The sequence below is a fragment of the Mycteria americana genome, chromosome 2 (genome assembly GCF_035582795.1).
Source record: "Mycteria americana isolate JAX WOST 10 ecotype Jacksonville Zoo and Gardens chromosome 2, USCA_MyAme_1.0, whole genome shotgun sequence".
Taxonomy (NCBI): Eukaryota; Metazoa; Chordata; class Aves; order Ciconiiformes; family Ciconiidae; genus Mycteria; species Mycteria americana.
In genome coordinates, this window is record NC_134366.1 from 118366373 (window position 1) to 118383002 (window position 16630).

The window sequence follows — 16630 nt, forward strand, 5'->3', positions numbered from 1 at the left end:
ACCGGAGCTCTAATTCTGACTCACCATTTACTTGTTTCTGTCTCAGTTTCCTCCCTGTATAAGTGAGGAAGATTGAATTTATTCTTCCTTCTCAAAGGAGTTGGAAGGAGTCATCGCTCTTTGTATTTCTTTTTAAGCATGCAGCATGTAAACCCTTAGCTCAGTTAAGCTGTTCAAAACTCAGTTACGTTGATTCTCTCAAAATTTCCTCCAATTTGTTACACATTCTTTGCCATGAGGCCCTACAGCTGAGCCCACGAGTCCAAACACAAACTAGAAAACATGACGTCCCTGTCCAGAGGACATTACAAACGAAAGCCTCATGCTTAAACGCAGGCACGAGTCGCCCACATGTACAACATTAACCACACTGAAGTGCGCGCATGACCGAGGCCTAAGACTAGAATAAAAAGCAAAACTGACCAACAACAGACATGGGAAAAAGCGCGCAGGAGCACCAAAGAAGGCAACGCAGGCATCTATTTTTAGCTTTTAACATGCCCGATTTACGTGGAAAGCCGCAACCACACAAAGGGTTCTTTCCGAGGCAAGGGCGCCCGCCAACTTTCTTTCTCCCCGGCTCACGGGCGCAGCGGCGAGCACCCGCTTCGCGCCCCTTGGGAAGCGGGACTCGGGCACCGGCAGCCGCAGCCCTGCCGGCACCTCCCGCCCCTGCTCGGGCCGCTCTCCCCGCAGCTGCGGAAGGACCGACCACCCCCGCACGCTCTCCCACGAGTCCTCCAGCCCCCACGGGCACATGCCCCCCGCCGCCCGCTCTCACAGCCCGCGGGCTGCCCGCCGCCCCCCACAGCCCGCTGCCCGCTGCCTCCCGTCCCCGCCACCCGCGCCCCGCGGAGGCGCCCGCCGGGTCCCGGCGCCCCTTCCCCCGCCGTGGGAGCGCTCCCCGGCGCGGCCGGCAGCCCAGCGGCGGGGCCGCCCCCTCCCCGCCCCGGGAGGAGTCCCCACCTCCCGACCCCTCCTCCTCCTCCTGCTGGAAGGGGAAATATGAAGCGGAGCCGCCGCCGCGCTGCGCGGAGTCGGTGGGGGACGCGGCGGCGGCGGAGCGGGCGTCTTGGGGCACCGGGCGGCGGCGGCGGCGGCGGCCGGGCCGGAGCCCTGCCGGGGCGGCAGCGTGCGGGGCGGGAGCCCTGAGGAGCGGGAGCGGCGGCGGCGGCCCCCGGCCCCGGAGGGTGCCCGGCGGCCCCCGGCCCCGCCAGCCGCCTGCCCCCCAGCGCCGGGCCGTGGGCTGCCCGCGGCCGCGCTGAGGCGCGGGCGGCGCGGCGGGAGGTGGCGGCCGGAGCGAGGGCGCGGGGCAGGGGCGCTGCCAGGCGGGGAGATGTCCGCCCCGTACGGCAGCCTGATGAGATACCTGTTCCCAGCCCTGCTGCTGCACGGTGAGTGCGGGGCCGGGGGGCCGGGTCGGCTGCCTGGGGGTCGCCGCCCGCTGGGTGCCTCCCGGTGGCGCGCCCGGAAAGCCGGCTGGGTTGCGAGGGGGGCCCGTAAGCTCGCTGGTGTGGGGAGAGGGTCGCGGGTGGGTGCGCTCGCCCGTCGCGGCCGTGGGCGGTGGGTCGGGGGGTCTGGCAGGGGAGGGGGTCTGGCAGGGGAGAGGGCCGTATGGGTGCCGAAGCGGGCAGGGACCTCGTTCGCTCTGCCTGAGCCCCCTTGTCAGCGGCACCCCTTTGCAAGACGCGTGGGTGCGGCGTGGAGCGGCAGCCAGCCCGCGTAGGTGAAATCGCGCGGAAGGCGTCCCGCTCCGAAGTTCGTGTCGGCGGTGTTCCCGTTGCACGGCTGTAACTGCTTGGATGGAGCAGCTGCTCCGGGTGCTGCTCCGGGCACCTCACGCAAAGATGCTTTACTGACGGCCGGGCAAAGGGCTGGCTCTACCCAGCTCCGGGGAGCGTGGCCGAGGTGTTCCGTGGGACCCACGTTTTACCTGCAGGCAGAGAAGAGGTTTTTGACGTGGAGGTATTCACTGGGAAGCCTTAGGCAGCAGGGTTTGCCAGCACCGCTCTTCTACCCAACTAAGAATGTTCTGTGCTGCAGAGCACAGAGGCTCTGGGTGTCACTACGCACAGTCCAGCAGCTTTGATGCTCTCTCAGCTTAGCCCTGGACTGACATTTCTCTGAAACTGCACAGTAGGCAAAATTTTAGTGAGAAAAGCCAGTGCATTTAGACCTAAACTTACAAGTTCAGCTTGTAAATCCGTATTTAGGCACTTAAACAGATAACCCATCTTTCCAGAAAAACAGCGTTCTTCAAGAGCAACTTCTGAAAAAGAGGCTGTTTAATGAGCTGCGTAGGTATGTCTAACACTTGGCAGCCAGATTTGAAAAATCCGGGTGCAATATTGTTCCGAAAGAGTGACTCAACCTACTCGGTTACAGCATCATTTTGAAGAGTGTTCCTAATTCTGAAGTACTTTGTAGCATCCAGCCTTCTTCAGTTAAATTTCTTAGGACCCCAAGCTTACTTGTAAAAAGAGGAATTTATTTTAACTGTTGCAATGCAAATGACCGACGTGGGTTCAGTGTGAGATCTGTGAGCTGGGGTAAGGATTTCAAAGCTGTTCCTGGGGTTGATTTTGTGGAGCAGGGATTGTGATTGTCTCTCTCTGTGTTTGTACAAGTGCTAAGCACACAGATGGTATTCAATAAATAATAAAGAGCATGGGCTTTTGATGGTGTATTTTCTTTTGAGAAAGAAAGAGCAAGAGACCTTGTTCCCCAGGAGGGGGTTTTATACCCTTCTCACAGCTCAGCTATGAAATCCGGAGAGCGTAGAAACGTCTTTAGTTGAGCCAGACCTGCCGGAACGCCAGAGGTGTTCTTTAAAACTCTGTGATCTGAGATGTAAAAGTCGAAATGGGAGGTTTGAAGTTAGAGGGTAAAGAGAGGAGGTGTAATTACAGGGTTGGACTCCCCGGCTCATCTGCTTGGAATTACAGAGCAGAGCTGAACCCTGGCTGGAGCAGGAAACAAATCAGGGCCAGTGATCAGATCAAAACAGCAGCTGCCAAAAGAGGATGAAGGAGGAAAATCATCTATTTCTTCCATCTGCAGTTATATTTCACAAGAACCTAAGTTCTTGTAGAAAGATATAACTCGGCGCCTCGTATATAAAGATATATACCTCGGTAATGTAGCAGTGCACGGTTTGGATCTGAGCTTCAAGCACTGGGAAACTACTGCCCTCTTACAAACTTCAAAATGACATCAGTGGCATATAATGCACTGAAATGTAGCCCGTCTAAATGTATTTACCCTGTTAGCTTTAACTTGGCCTGGAGCTTTTCCCTCTGTGCCATAGCGTCAATAGGAACATCCTTTGGTCGGCGGCTAGCCCAAATTGGTAATATGTAAGAATAACTAGCAATCCCAGGGGATCGCAGTGTTAAGCCTCTTTACAGCACGTGATGTTTTCTTTTGCATTTCTGTTGCACATGGCAATTTAAGGGTTAAAAGTGAGTGAAGTGTGGGTGGGTGGTTGAGGATTTTTAGGGCTTAAAGCTTTATAACACAAGTTAAAATGTCCTGTAAGGCTAAACCTTCTGCTTTCATTACATTAAGAAATGCCTACTTCAACATCACTGAATTGAAATTTGGAAAAACTTGTCTTCATTAATCAAAATAAAACCTGTACAATGTCAAAAAAAAAAAAAAAAAAAAAGGTTTGCAGCTGGAAGTTGTCCATTATCACTGTTTTCTTTGCTTAGACAAAAAGCCACAGAAGTTTCAGATGTCAAATGCTAAGATCATTCAGCTTTAGAAAAACCGTATTAATAAGAGCTACGTTCAAGTGGATTCAAAACAAATTTGGCTAATATCTTTTGTAAATAAACTTTTTTTTACAAATACAGATGCTAAGAAGTAACTTTAGCATATTTCTGGTTATGTTACTGTTAGAGTAATGAATTAGAAACTTTAAGTAAAACGATTTGTTGATAACATCATGGAAATAGTACTAATAAAGATGATGAAGACAGGACTGCTAGGCTTTTCAGAGCAAAACTGTTTATGCTTTTAAAAGTTCTCTGGCAATATTCCTTCAATTAGTTACATGGAAGTGTTCTATTTCAAAACCTGTTCAGGAAAATAATAAGTAAATGTATCAGAAGATATAAATACCCGAATCCATAAAATGGGCAAATACTGTGCTCCGTGCTAGAGGCATATGTGCTCTGTTCCCTCAGTAAAATACTGCATTTGGAAATCTGGAAGACAATAAAGAGAGAACGCTGCTTAGCGTAGAACTTGTAGAGTTTGCAGGGAGAGTTAGAAGATGAGCTCAATTTTATTCACAATTTCGTCAGTGTAAATTCAATTTTACTCGTCTCTGTAGCTTGACTGTGGGCTAACAGTGGTACGATGTGGGTGTCACGAACAGTAAGGGCAGTTTTTGCGCTCTGTAGGGTGTCTGTAGGAGGTGGGCTGCCAGGCAATCAAGCCCAAAACTAGCATCAACCATGCTGAAGGCAAACACCTTCAGCTATTCAAGGCAAGGCTAGTATTTTATTACTGACGCGACCCTTTCAGCAGGCCTGATAGAGGGTAGCATTATACGTAGCGAGCTTGTTTAGCGATGTCTTTACTCAGACACAAGTCCCATCGGTGCTGGGGGCAGTTTCACCTGAATAAATCCTGGTGCCGAGGTGTGGGTGGAGGACAGGACGGAGGTCTGCAGGCTGCACGGCAGATGACTCTGAACAGACAGCAGATGTTTCCTTCAAAGAGGGCAAGACCAAACCATCGTCGCTATGGAATTGCACTTACGGCCCAGCGCTGCAGCCGTTCGTGCCAGCGGCAGAGTTCCTGCTGCCCTGAAGGGAGGTGGGCTTTAAGCCTTCGGGGCTTCATAAAGAAGCCCATGCTCCCGACAGTGGTGTTTCACCTTGCAGGTGTAGCAGCAGTCATCAGAATGAAGAGCCAAACTTAACTTAGCAGACGTTATCGGCTGCGTAACTGCTTGGCGCTTGGTTCTCTGACCTCTTCCAAGATGGAGCATTGAGTAAGGACTGAGCTGTAGGATGACAGAGGACCTCAATGCTGGGCCAGTCAGCCTTGGAGGAGTTTCTTTTTAGCTGTCCCATCTAAACATACTTTAGATCTCTCTTCAGGATCTTCCACACTCTGAAACATTCATTTTGCGTCCGTTTGAAAGCTGTACCTAGAAACTCTGTGTGCACGAGGAAGGCAACAGATACATGTGAAAGGAAATCATTGTCCTGTCTGCTTCCATGGCCATAAAACCCAGCTTTCCTTTCCCAACCCTTTTGTTTGTAGTAGCTAATTTAGGTCCCGATCCTGCGAGGACCCTTTGAAGTTTCAAGTGCAGGGAAAACACTGGTAAACACAGACCACGGCTTGGTAACAGGACATTATATTCTCCATGGCAATTACGTAAGTTTGCACTGTAGCTAAAAGCCTGTCATGGGCGTTATCTAACACTATCCCACATCAAGAAAGAGCGTAATCCAAATGTCTCTTTATTTAATTGTGCAGGGCAACTGCCCAGATAAGGAGAGCTATAAACTTAATCCAGCCAATTATTCTTTATCTGTTATAAGGTTGTTTGAGTTTCAAACAAGTTCTAACTTTAAAAGTTTGCTGCAGAAATAAAGCACGAATGTTAAAATGTTTCTATCGGAGATGAAGCCATCACATATTTTGAACTAGAACTATGACTCGAGGTTGTTTTAATTCATAATAAAACGGTGCTCTGCTGGATTTACATTGCTATAAATGAAAGAAAAAGTGAAGTGGTTCCTGCTGAGCAATCCCAATCTAAATCCAGTTGTGAATCCTATTTTTAGGTAACATTTATTTTCCCATTTAGCACCGGGTGAACCTGCTGAACGCCCAGTAGCTTTGAGTCTGGTTTGAAGCGCTACACTTGGACATGTTTGAAGCTATGGTTTAGATTCTGGTAGAGGTGTTTATTAAAGTGATTAAATCTAAACAGTTTAAGATTTAAGATTATTTGAGTTATACTTTTGCAATCTGGCATAGCTGAGAGCAGAATTTGGCTGGGGTGTTTAGGCACGAATTAAATTATAAGAATTTGTGTTCAAGCACAACTCTACTTATTATCTGGTTTGCAGTTGTACATTTTTTGCATACTATTTTTCAGAAAACAAACATTTATTCTAGCAGCTCGCAGTTTTTTGCAGAAATGTTGGTGGCGAGCTGTCATAGCCATTTTTGAAACACATTTGGCTAACGGGCTGCCAACAGATTGCCCTTTTAAGATTTGTATTTTATGCTATGTGCAGAAATCTTTGAAGAACTTGAAAGTAACCTATCTTCCTTTAACAATTATTTTTATCTTGAATCATTGTTCCCACATCAGATACAGGTTTGTAGGAGAACCTGAGAGCCTGAAGTCCTCTGGTGCAGTACATGCTCCTATCCACGTCTTAGTGGAGTGGCAGCTGTGCAGACCTCCACTTTGCCACTCAGGTGGATGTTGCATCTGCCCCTGTCAAGTGTGATCTGTGAGGGCCTGGGCAGGGATCCCCAGCTAGCTATAGCACCTCTTATACTCTTTTCAATTTGTTTGATGCTAAAGCTGTGATCTAGGGCTTGATTATAGAAGAGCAGTTGAATATCAACTCATTAGAAAATGCATTTGTTTTGCTTTGTTTTTCTAGCTGGCATTTCTGATGGATTCTGGAATTTTCCTTTTCCTTTTGGACTTGCTCCTTTGCATAAACAGCCACCGTGGGGTGGGTGATACAATCTTATGACCTCTGGTTGTGGTGTAGCTAAAGTGAAAGCCAGCCAGAGGCTTCACAGAATTATTGCTATTAGTCTCATGCAAAGATTGTTTTTTGTTTGAAGTCTGTCACACTTTTGATTGGTAACAGGGTGGGTTTTATTTATTTATTTATTTTTAACAGGTGGGTAAGGTTCCTTCATAACACACAAAAATTTAAAAGTCCGTCAGTGAAAAAGAGTCTGAGATACTCTCAGTTGAGTCTGAGATGCTTACATGGCTTCTCATGGAGGTACTGAAACCTACCAGCTGTCTGTGCTGTAGAGAATAGCAGACTTGGATCTCTTTGAATGAAAGTAGTGCCTCCAACTATGTTGCAACTGCATCTAGGCTCCGAAGTGGGCTTTTAAAGAGCCGTGAAATTCTTTCCCCAGTTTCGTGAAAGCACATTTTAACCTTGAGCCTCCCAGCGATGTCCCATTTAACATGGCCAAGCGGATCCTTTAAAATTAGCGACGTCAGCCCTGCGGGACCTCGGTTTTGCAGAACACCTCGTTGTGCGCTGCCAGGGGTGCAGCAGGGGACTGCGCTGCCTCTCAGCACCTGCTGCGAGGAAAAGCACAGGAAGACGGTGTCCGGTTTAATGCCCGGAGTGGGAAGCGTATCACCGGTCTTGTGTTTGAACTTAAGAAGGAACTAGGGGAAGTTATGGCACCTGTGTATGGTAGTCATATCTACAGGCATATGTCAGTAAATATAAAAGCGTTGAAATGATTACTCGGTAAGGCAGGAGCCTGTGCTAAATTGTTTTCTTGCCCCGGCGACACAAACATAGGTAAAGGTCCCGTCGCTGCCTGTTACTTTTATACCATAATTCATATGCTGATATTCACGTCCTATTTGTGTGATGTTGCCTCGCATGTGTGTGTTTTCTACATCCCCTCCTCTGTCTCTGCAGCCTTTGTTGTGCTCTCATGCCTGTCTTGATTACCTAAGCTTGTTCCTGCCCTTATTTGTCACAATTGGGTGGATAGAGTCCCAAACAAATACCCTCTGCGCAGGTACAGATCTCTAGAGCTATCGATGCAAATCTCCCTTCCGTCCACTGGTTACAGTTTATCGTTTGCAAGTTACAGACAGAACTACATACATGTGACAGGGAGAGCTGGGACCCCCTTGCTTTTGAGCTGTATCAGACACCGTATAATACCACATAAAGTTTGACTCCTTTTCAAAACCCCCTTCTTTTCATTTTTTCCTCCAGGGAATAATTGGGAATGTGTGATGTGGTTACTGCATTTTCTCCTTTGATATGTGCACATACAAGATGGTATCCTCCCACAGAAGGATTTTTGCTTGCTGAAATTAAACACCCAAGTATGTTTAAATGAATAAATCATTCATTTTTAAGTGCGCCTGTATTCATGAATCATATGACATGAGCTAGGCAAAATACAGCTTCTTAAAAGCAAATGGTGTAATAAATATGCCTTGGAAATAGTCACTTGAACCATTTCAAAACCTCCTCTTGATGGCAGATTTCAAACGCTTAACAACTTCAGGTGGAAATGTAAATTTTCAAAGACTTTTTCAGTGTGAGATAATTTGTCTGCAGGAGACATCCCGACAGCTATGTTTCTGTTGAAAGTTAGTACTGATGGCGACAACCTCTACGGGGTACCTTGCAGGAGGTGTCGCTTCTGACCCAAAAGATGCTCTGAGCCCATGGACAGGAACATTCACTCCATTTCAGAATGAGGTGCTGAAGTAATGTTGGCTTTTTGAGCGTGTGGAGACTTAGAGATGGAGAAGGGCATTAGAAGGCAAGCTCTCAGTCACTAGCTGGGATTTGTAACGACAAAAATAAATATACTGGTAATCTTACCTGTACCTGGCTGAACTTGTTCTCCTGGCAGTGTGAAGGCCTGCGATACCCGCCCCGTACCCACAAGGTTTCAGATAAACCAAATAAGCCCAAGTTTTTGCGAGTGTCAAGTGCTGCTCTAGGTGAGGTGGGCTGCAGACACGGCACAGCACAGAGCTGCTGTGCAGAGATGCGGGCTTCAGCCCCGGAGGCTGTACCGCCGCGTACATGAAGCACTGACCTTATCTAGTAAATCCTGCCTCTCCAAAGATGTAGTCAGCTCAAGCAGGGAGTCACCTTGCCATGGCCGTACCAGTTCTGAAGTGGCCGTACTGTTTCTGGCTGCAGCACGGGAGTTGTTTGGCACTAACATGAGTGACTCTGCTCACCAGTGTAGAAATCCCTGAGAAGCCTTGACTTCCAGAAAGGGAGAAGTATTGACCCTCTGAAAATCAGGCTCCTTTAAGGGCATCTCGGATGGCATGCTCAAATATCAAAGTATCCCTAGTATTTATTACCCTTTAGAAGGTAAGGCCGTAAATTCTTATTCAGATGGAAGACTTATTTGTAACATGCAACAAAGCTACCAGATTTTCCAGTAAAGACTTTGTGAGGTTGTATTCATTAATCTCATTAAATCTTGAGATCATTCAGTGGTGAGCACTGTTTACATTCCAGTAGTTACTGTATTCTTTCTGATCCTTCTTTACCCTGCCTACTGGATAAGTCCTTGGCTTTGTTTCGCTTAGGAATTGCTATTTTTAAATGGTTGACACGTATTTATATTTTTAGCAGTGCCATTTTCCCAGGTGTTACCCAAGTTTCTTCCGCAAGATCCAAGACCTAGCCAACATAATGAATCACTGACACCATTTTCTTTTTTGCAATAGGAAACGGCAAAGGTTTACAAAGACACAAAAAAACCTAAAAACAAATAATACTCATTTTCTCGTAATTTCTGTAGCGATGCTGCGTGCTGCCTAAGCACGTGCCTAAGCGTTAGATGGGGCCTGGGGAAGAAAGCGTAGGATCCTGTGTTAGGCGGCTCGGCAGGATGTAGGGTTGCAGCGCGCTGGTGATCCCGAACAGCCCAGTTCCTGAGCCGGGTCAGCCAAGAGGGCACCAGAAAAGATGGGGGTGAATCCTAGACCCTGCCCCTGGGAGCACGTGTTAGTGAGACATCTCTCTCCCGAAACGGCCGCCCTGACTTCCTGGGCACGCAACCAGCGCCTCCACCCCACCCCATATTCGTTTTCTAGCCCGCTGGTTCTTAAATTCCTTCTGGCAAAGTAATACAGTTCCAACCCATTATGTAAGGTTCATGTTTTTCACCTCTTAACCTCTAGATGTGTGTTTTTCTTTTGATCCGTGTTTTCCAACATATCTAAGAGCAGGCTGTGCCTAAAAGAGTAAAGATGCATTCCTTCTGAAGCTACGTATTCATTTTGTTCAATTAATATTGTGTAGAGAGAGCACTGGTGGGTTTTGTATGTATACATTACTAGAAACCAAAATTACTGTGTGCTGGAGATAAAATTAGCTTTTGAAATTCCTTTTCCCCTTTAAAATAGAAGTAGCAGAATCTGCCTTTAATTGACCACCTCAGTCATCACAGAGGCTTCCTGTGTGCAGAGGCTTTGCTTTTAATATCTGTTTTCCCTTGGCTTTAAAGAGTAGTCTTTATTTGCAAGTTTATTATAGAAGCGTTCAAATTAGAGGTGGGCTGAAACCGCAGAGTTTATGTCCGGATCTTGATGCAACTTTCTAAAAGTTCCACGGTCCAGGTTTTTGATCGTCCTGACCAGAGATTACAGAGGTGTCTATAAAATTCAGGTTCAGAGCCACATCTCCTGGGTGTGGAAACGCAACACTTTGGTTCAAGCCCTTCTCCCCAGTGTATTTCATAAAGCAAATTTATTTAGTGGACTATTAGTGGGCTGACAGAGAGGAAGAGCTTCCCATTTTTTTTTTTTTTTTCAGATGAGAAAAGAAATGTAAACAGTACTTTCCTAGGCAGATAATGTTGCGAACAAGTGTCATTCAACAGAAGATGTTCACAACCTCCTTTATTGTGTTGAAGCCCTTCTCAGCAGGGTCTCATGATAATTTACACTTTTCTATCACAGGGCTGGGAGAAGGTTCTGCTCTTCTTCACCCAGACAGCAGGTCCCACCCTCGGTCCTTGGAGAAGAGTGCATGGAGGGCTTTCAAGGAGTCACAGTGTCATCATATGCTGAAACACCTTCACAATGGAGCCCGGATCACTGTGCAGATGCCTCCCAATATTGAGGGACACTGGGTCTCTACTGGGTAAGGAAAGATAAAACAAGATGCTTAGGTGATGCATGTGGAAGAGAAGAGGGTGAGGAAGCAGAGGGGGAAGGATGAATATTCCCACTTCAAACAGCAGGGGAAATATTTTCTTTAATATGGTGATGCTCTAAATTCCAGATGCTTTCTGTATGTTTATGCATAAAAGGAGAAGGAGCGGCGTTATGTACAGTAGAAGAGCACTCTATAAAGCTGTCCTGATGAATCGATTTATAGTCTGGATTTTAAACAGCATGCTGTGAAATATCTTTAAATCTCTCTTTGAATAGGAAGGAGCCCAAGTCACCAAAATGGATGCTTACTCAAACATAACGTTGTACTATCTTTGACTACATGCATTAGATCCATAGAATGGGTCCTTGTTTTCAGAGCATGTGTCTAGCACAGGTTTTATTAGCAAAAGAAATTAAGAAGCTGTATTTCACCAGTTCTATTACTCTCTATACACGATGACTTGTAATTCAGAGAGCTGTTTTGCTTTCTGTGTCTCAGTAGGCAATATTCACATGCTTATTTGAAGTGACTTGTAGTAGGAAAGACTGGGGTATTTTAACAGAAAGGAGTGTATTTATGTTAAGCAGTGTGGATGTGACAAGGGGGACAAGTTTGAAGGCACAAAAGGACTTCCTACAGGAAGTGGAATTTAACTGCCATTTACACCTTCAGAAAAAAAAAACCAAAAAAAACCACCAAAGAAAAAACACAAAACCTGAATATTGCATGGTCCAAATACAAGCCAAATAGAAGTTTTGCATTAACGGTCAGAAATTTGCATTAACTGCCACCCCTGTTGAAAGTTTGAGTGGAAAAGCTGAGGACACGATCCTGCACATCCTCTGCAGACCAGAGCTGGTGGAGCTCCGCTGAGAAGCTTCTACAGCAGCATAGAAGCCAATTCTTTGTACTGTTGTGTGGATGTTTGGCATTTCACTTTCTGATGTTATCAGTCCTTTTGCTGATTCTACCAGGCAAAAGAGAAGATAGATGTTTAATAAGCTGCTACTTTTTTTCAGAGAAGAATTGAGTCACATGGTGGTCCCTAGACAAAAAGGAAAAGCAAAACATGACTCAAAGTATTTAAACCTACAAAGGTAAAGCCCTTAGTTAGATATGATCACCATGAAGCAGTATAGTACTAAGAGCGTAACAGCAGGGAAAATCGTTGGTTAATTGGCAGGCCACAGATGCCAAGTTCCTATTTACCCCCATTTATGCCAGAGGGACGTTAGCACCCAGGTGTCTCTGTGGACCCATGCGGGTTTGCTCAGTCTTGTTACCTGTAGTGTACATGATGTGCCTCCTTGCTAAAATTCTGTTTCCATCACTTTCTGTCTTCCCACAGCTGTGAAGTTAGAGCAGGCCCAGAGTTCATCACAAGATCTTACAGGTTCTACCACAATAATACGTTTAAGGCCTATCAGTTTTATTACGGTGGCAATCGCTGCACAAACCCTATCTACACATTAGTTATACGTGGCAAAATACGTCTCCGCCAAGCATCCTGGATCATCCGAGGGGGTACTGAAGCTGATTATCAGCTACGCAACATACAGATCATATGCCACAACGAAGCAGTGGCCAAAAAATTAAGTGAGTTGGTGAACCATACGTGTCCTGGATTTATACCAGAAGATAGTCCCTGGGAGCAGGATGTGAGCTACGATTTGCTGAGGGAAGAGAACGGCTGTGAATGCACCAAAGCTCTGAATTTTGCCATGCACGAACTCCAGCTGATCCGTGTGGAGAAGCAGTACCTGCACCACAATTTAGACCACCTTGTGGAGGAGCTATTTCTTGGAGACATTCATACCGATGCTACTCAGAGGAGGTACTATCGGCCCTCTAGTTACCAACCTCCTCTTCAAAATGCCAAGGTACGTGTGTGTATATATGCCCTCTTTTTAAGATACTAGTGACAAAGCCCACATTATTCAGCTCTTCTGAGTCAGTGCATTAGTGTAACCTAAAATGTAGATGTGGTTCTAAAATAAGAGGTGGATTGCACCCTTACAGATGGTGCAGCCAATTAAGAAAAGGTCACAGAGCGTATTTCATGAGAATAGTAACTCTTCTGTGGTTTATGAGACTGCATCAAATGTGCAAAAAGTAGTCTGACAAACTAAGGTCAATAAAGGCCACTCTGAAGATGGAATCAAAGACGTGTATGCAGAGGTGGAAGTGGTTGGCTGGGACCACGGCTGTAGGCTAGCAGCTGAGAAGAGAGAAAGTTTGATACAGGACTGAAAAAGGACAAGAGAAACAAGCATCAGTGGATGCTTGTGTAGCTGCGGGAATGCCAGGGAGAGAGGAAATCAAATTGTAGCAGCATGTGGAAGCTGGCTGATCCGTAACCTGAAGAGAAAAAGAGGAAATTGGAAGGTAGACACATGAAAGGGGCAGCATGAAGGGAAAAAAACTGATGGGCTGTGCAGGTCATGGATGCAGACGCAAGTGCACACATTAATGAAATGAAAAACAGGTGAATTTTGAACGGGCCTCTAATTCCATTTGATAATTCAGTTTTCAAAGGGGCCTCAGAGTGCCCTCAGCTTCATTGGGAACTGATCAACCCCATAGTAAGTTAAATAAAAGTCAAACAGGAAGAGTAGACACTGATGGCCTGTAGCAGGAGGTCTTGTCTATAGATCTTTCCTGGTGACATTTCAAAGGCAGGCAGTGATTGGAACCACATTGCCGGCTGCCGCTGTGCTCCAGCTGGGCACTGCCGCAGCATCACTTCCAGCTAATGGGTTATCACCATTTTTAATCATCTCGTCGTAACCGATTAAAAAACCAACTACAGCTTACCAGCAATAGCAGGAAACAACAACAGGGGAAGGGAGAGTCTTGATGAGAAAGCCTTGGCTTTCCCTTCCATTCAAAACCATCCGCCCTGGGTTGCGTCTGCCTCCTGTGAACATCAAATTTCAATGGTTCAGGACTTTATGTGATCTGCCTTTAATTGTTTTAATAGCCTGGCCTAGGGATAATTTTAATCCACAGTCAGCTGTGTCTCTGTGTGAAAGCTGCTGTCATTTGTCATTCTTACGCTCTCTTTAAGTGACCAGGGACAAATTTGTGTTTTCTTTTAAACGTGTCTTCCCAAAATGGAGAGTTTCAGCAGCAGCAGATGAACCACAGCACGTTCCTCATCAAAATTTTACTTTTCTTTATTCAAATAAGCACATCAGTCTTCTTTTTGCTTATTTGGGAGTGAGGGCTTTTCCTAAATCTCTTCCTTGCAGGTATCTGTAGGTACAAATTATCTGACACAAATTATCTGACTGCTATCTGTTGTATCTGTTCTAGAAAATATGGTAGGTCTTTTTCTGACCACATGAAACAGAGAAAAAATCTTGATTTAATTCACCCTAGCTGATTTTTTTTTTTTTTGTCAAATCTAGTTGTCTTATTATGGGCTGATAGATAACATAGTAAATGCTTACACTTCCACCTTGTAGTAATTTCATTACAGTCAGAATGATCAGGTGTACTGTCAACCAGCTTTATAAAAATAAGATTTTTGTCCAGGTCTGCTGTAATTTTAGGACACACTGGTAATGATTTTCCTGCCTGTCTCTTCTGCTACTGTAGCATCACTTTTTCCCTCCAAAATATAATGCCTCTAAAATATAATGCTCAAATTTAAGGGATCAAATCTTGCATAAGAGGTCCCTTTCTTGAGCCAGGTTAGCTAAATAAACTGTGAGAGCACTGAAAACTCTCATTTATGTTCACAAAGTCCATTATTTCAGGCATGATCCGATCCATTCTGACCTGAGTGGGTGACGTCTCTATGTGGAAGGTAAGAGCAGCCTCAGCCTGCCTGCCTGGGTCACCCTGCCCGCCGTTACCCCGCAGTGCCACGTGTCCGGACGGGCAGGTCCTGCCCGGGGGTACCCGCGTGCTCCGATCGAGGAGAGCCTGCAGCGTGGCTCCCAGGGGAGGCTTCCATATCATATATTTACAAGAACTGGGGGAGGGGAAAAGCAAGCAAGCCAACTAGTTACCCATTAGTATTCATGTGCTTCCAAATAAGGTTTTTGGTAGCCAGGTCTTGGCAGAGGCTGAATCTCAAGGCTGAGTTTATGACACTGGAAGCCCATTCATAAGAGTACTGTTGGCTACAGAAAGTGCTGTTACTATAGAAAGCACAGGATAACTCTTAGTGCGCCAGAATACGTACAGATTCCAGCTCTCCGTGATGAAACCCCTGTAGCTTAATAAGCGGGAGCCCCGGGTCCTGACTTGCAGGCCACTGCTCGACTCCCAGTTTGGCCAGTTATGACTTCTGGAGAGTTACAATACCTGTTTCTCCTCCAACTGTTGCCTGCAAGGCCTCCTTGGCTCCCACGATGTATATATACAGCATGTGGATTTCTGGGACGCCAGTCTCAGCTGGAGCCTTCAATGGCAAAAGATGCGTAGGTTTAACACAAGTGTAAAGTGGTCAACAGCGCAGCTTCTCTTTGTGTTTTTTGGTAGGTTCCTCTTGCTCAGAGTTCATGTGAGATTTCTTTTTTCTCAAGAGAAGTTGGGCCTGCTGATACTAGGCTTTCAGCATGATACAAGTAACAGTACCCCTAAAAAATGCACCCTTGCCTTAGCTGCCATGAAGGACTTCTGGGTGTTGGTTTGTACCTAACCGTTAAGTTCTCTATACCAACAGGTTTGCAACCTGGCTGTCTGACCTAGTGTTTGCCAAATGTAGGAAGAATAGTAACAGAGATGCTTTTTTTTTTTTTTAAAGTCCAGGCAAACATACCGCTGAAAGGTTATAACCCTTCTTCTTTGAACTCTTTTCCTTTCCTAATTGTTGCTCCACTGGGACCCAGCTGAAAATGAGTTTAAATGCTAAATTGAGTTTAAAACTACAAGTCACAGACTCCTCTGGAAACTGGACACCATGAATAAATAGAAACGTTAAATCAACTTGTTTTTTTAAGGTTTCTACAGTCATAACCAAGAGGTTGGGGAGGCCAGGAAATTGCTTCTGAAGTGAATCAGGTGTATTGTGTGGAATCTTTCATTTAAGGCTTTTTTCGTTTCCTTTTTATTTATTTTTATTTTAAACTTATAAAGGCCTGCTAAAAATAAGTTAAGAGGATTCACATTTTGAGTTAAATTTATAGTTAAGCTTCTATATAGAAGAAAGTTCCACCCAGCTCAAGAGTTTACACAGCCTGTAAGTTGGATGTGGTAGCCACATTCATTACTTATGTGGTTGAAATGAATGGTAATTAAAAGCAAATGATTGCTGGATATGTTAGGAATGCCAAAGCCACATGATCAGGACTTTAAACAAATAGAATTGGACCTTCTCCAGATTCCTGCAGCGATTTCACCACAGGATGGTAAATCAAAAGGGATGTCCACAAACCAGACAGCTTTATGCTGAGCTACGAATCTGAATAAATTCACAGATTACCATATCTGAAGTGTTCATATAAAAGCAGGGAGCTTTTAAAAATATATAATATGTCATCTCTTAAGGCTTTACAAATTCCCTTAGATAAGAGCATACCTTAAACAAATTCCCCCTGTAAAATACGTGGAAGTTCCTGAGTGCAGCTGATGAATAGGTCACTGTAGAGATTTATCTTAGCAGTCCTCTAGTCTCGCTCAAGATATCAGTTAGGACTTGCTGATGAACAGGGCTGAACATCTTTGATGTCTCTTGACGTTGAGAGTTTATCAAGGGATTCAAGCTATTGCACATGCAG

The 16630-nt window shown here is 45.5% G+C and overlaps 1 protein-coding gene across 1 annotated transcript in view; it reads left to right on the forward strand.

The window, feature by feature from the left end:
- Positions 1–1005: 1005 nt before the first annotated feature.
- The window catches only part of APCDD1 (APC down-regulated 1), a 33811-nt gene continuing 18186 nt past the window's right edge, over positions 1006–16630 (forward strand). Inside the window, exons 1-3 of the mRNA XM_075494357.1 lie at positions 1006–1394; positions 10703–10886; positions 12250–12781. Coding sequence (XP_075350472.1) covers positions 1337–1394; positions 10703–10886; positions 12250–12781 — 774 coding nt within the window. The 5' untranslated portion in view covers positions 1006–1336. The remainder of the gene's footprint in view (positions 1395–10702; positions 10887–12249; positions 12782–16630) is intronic.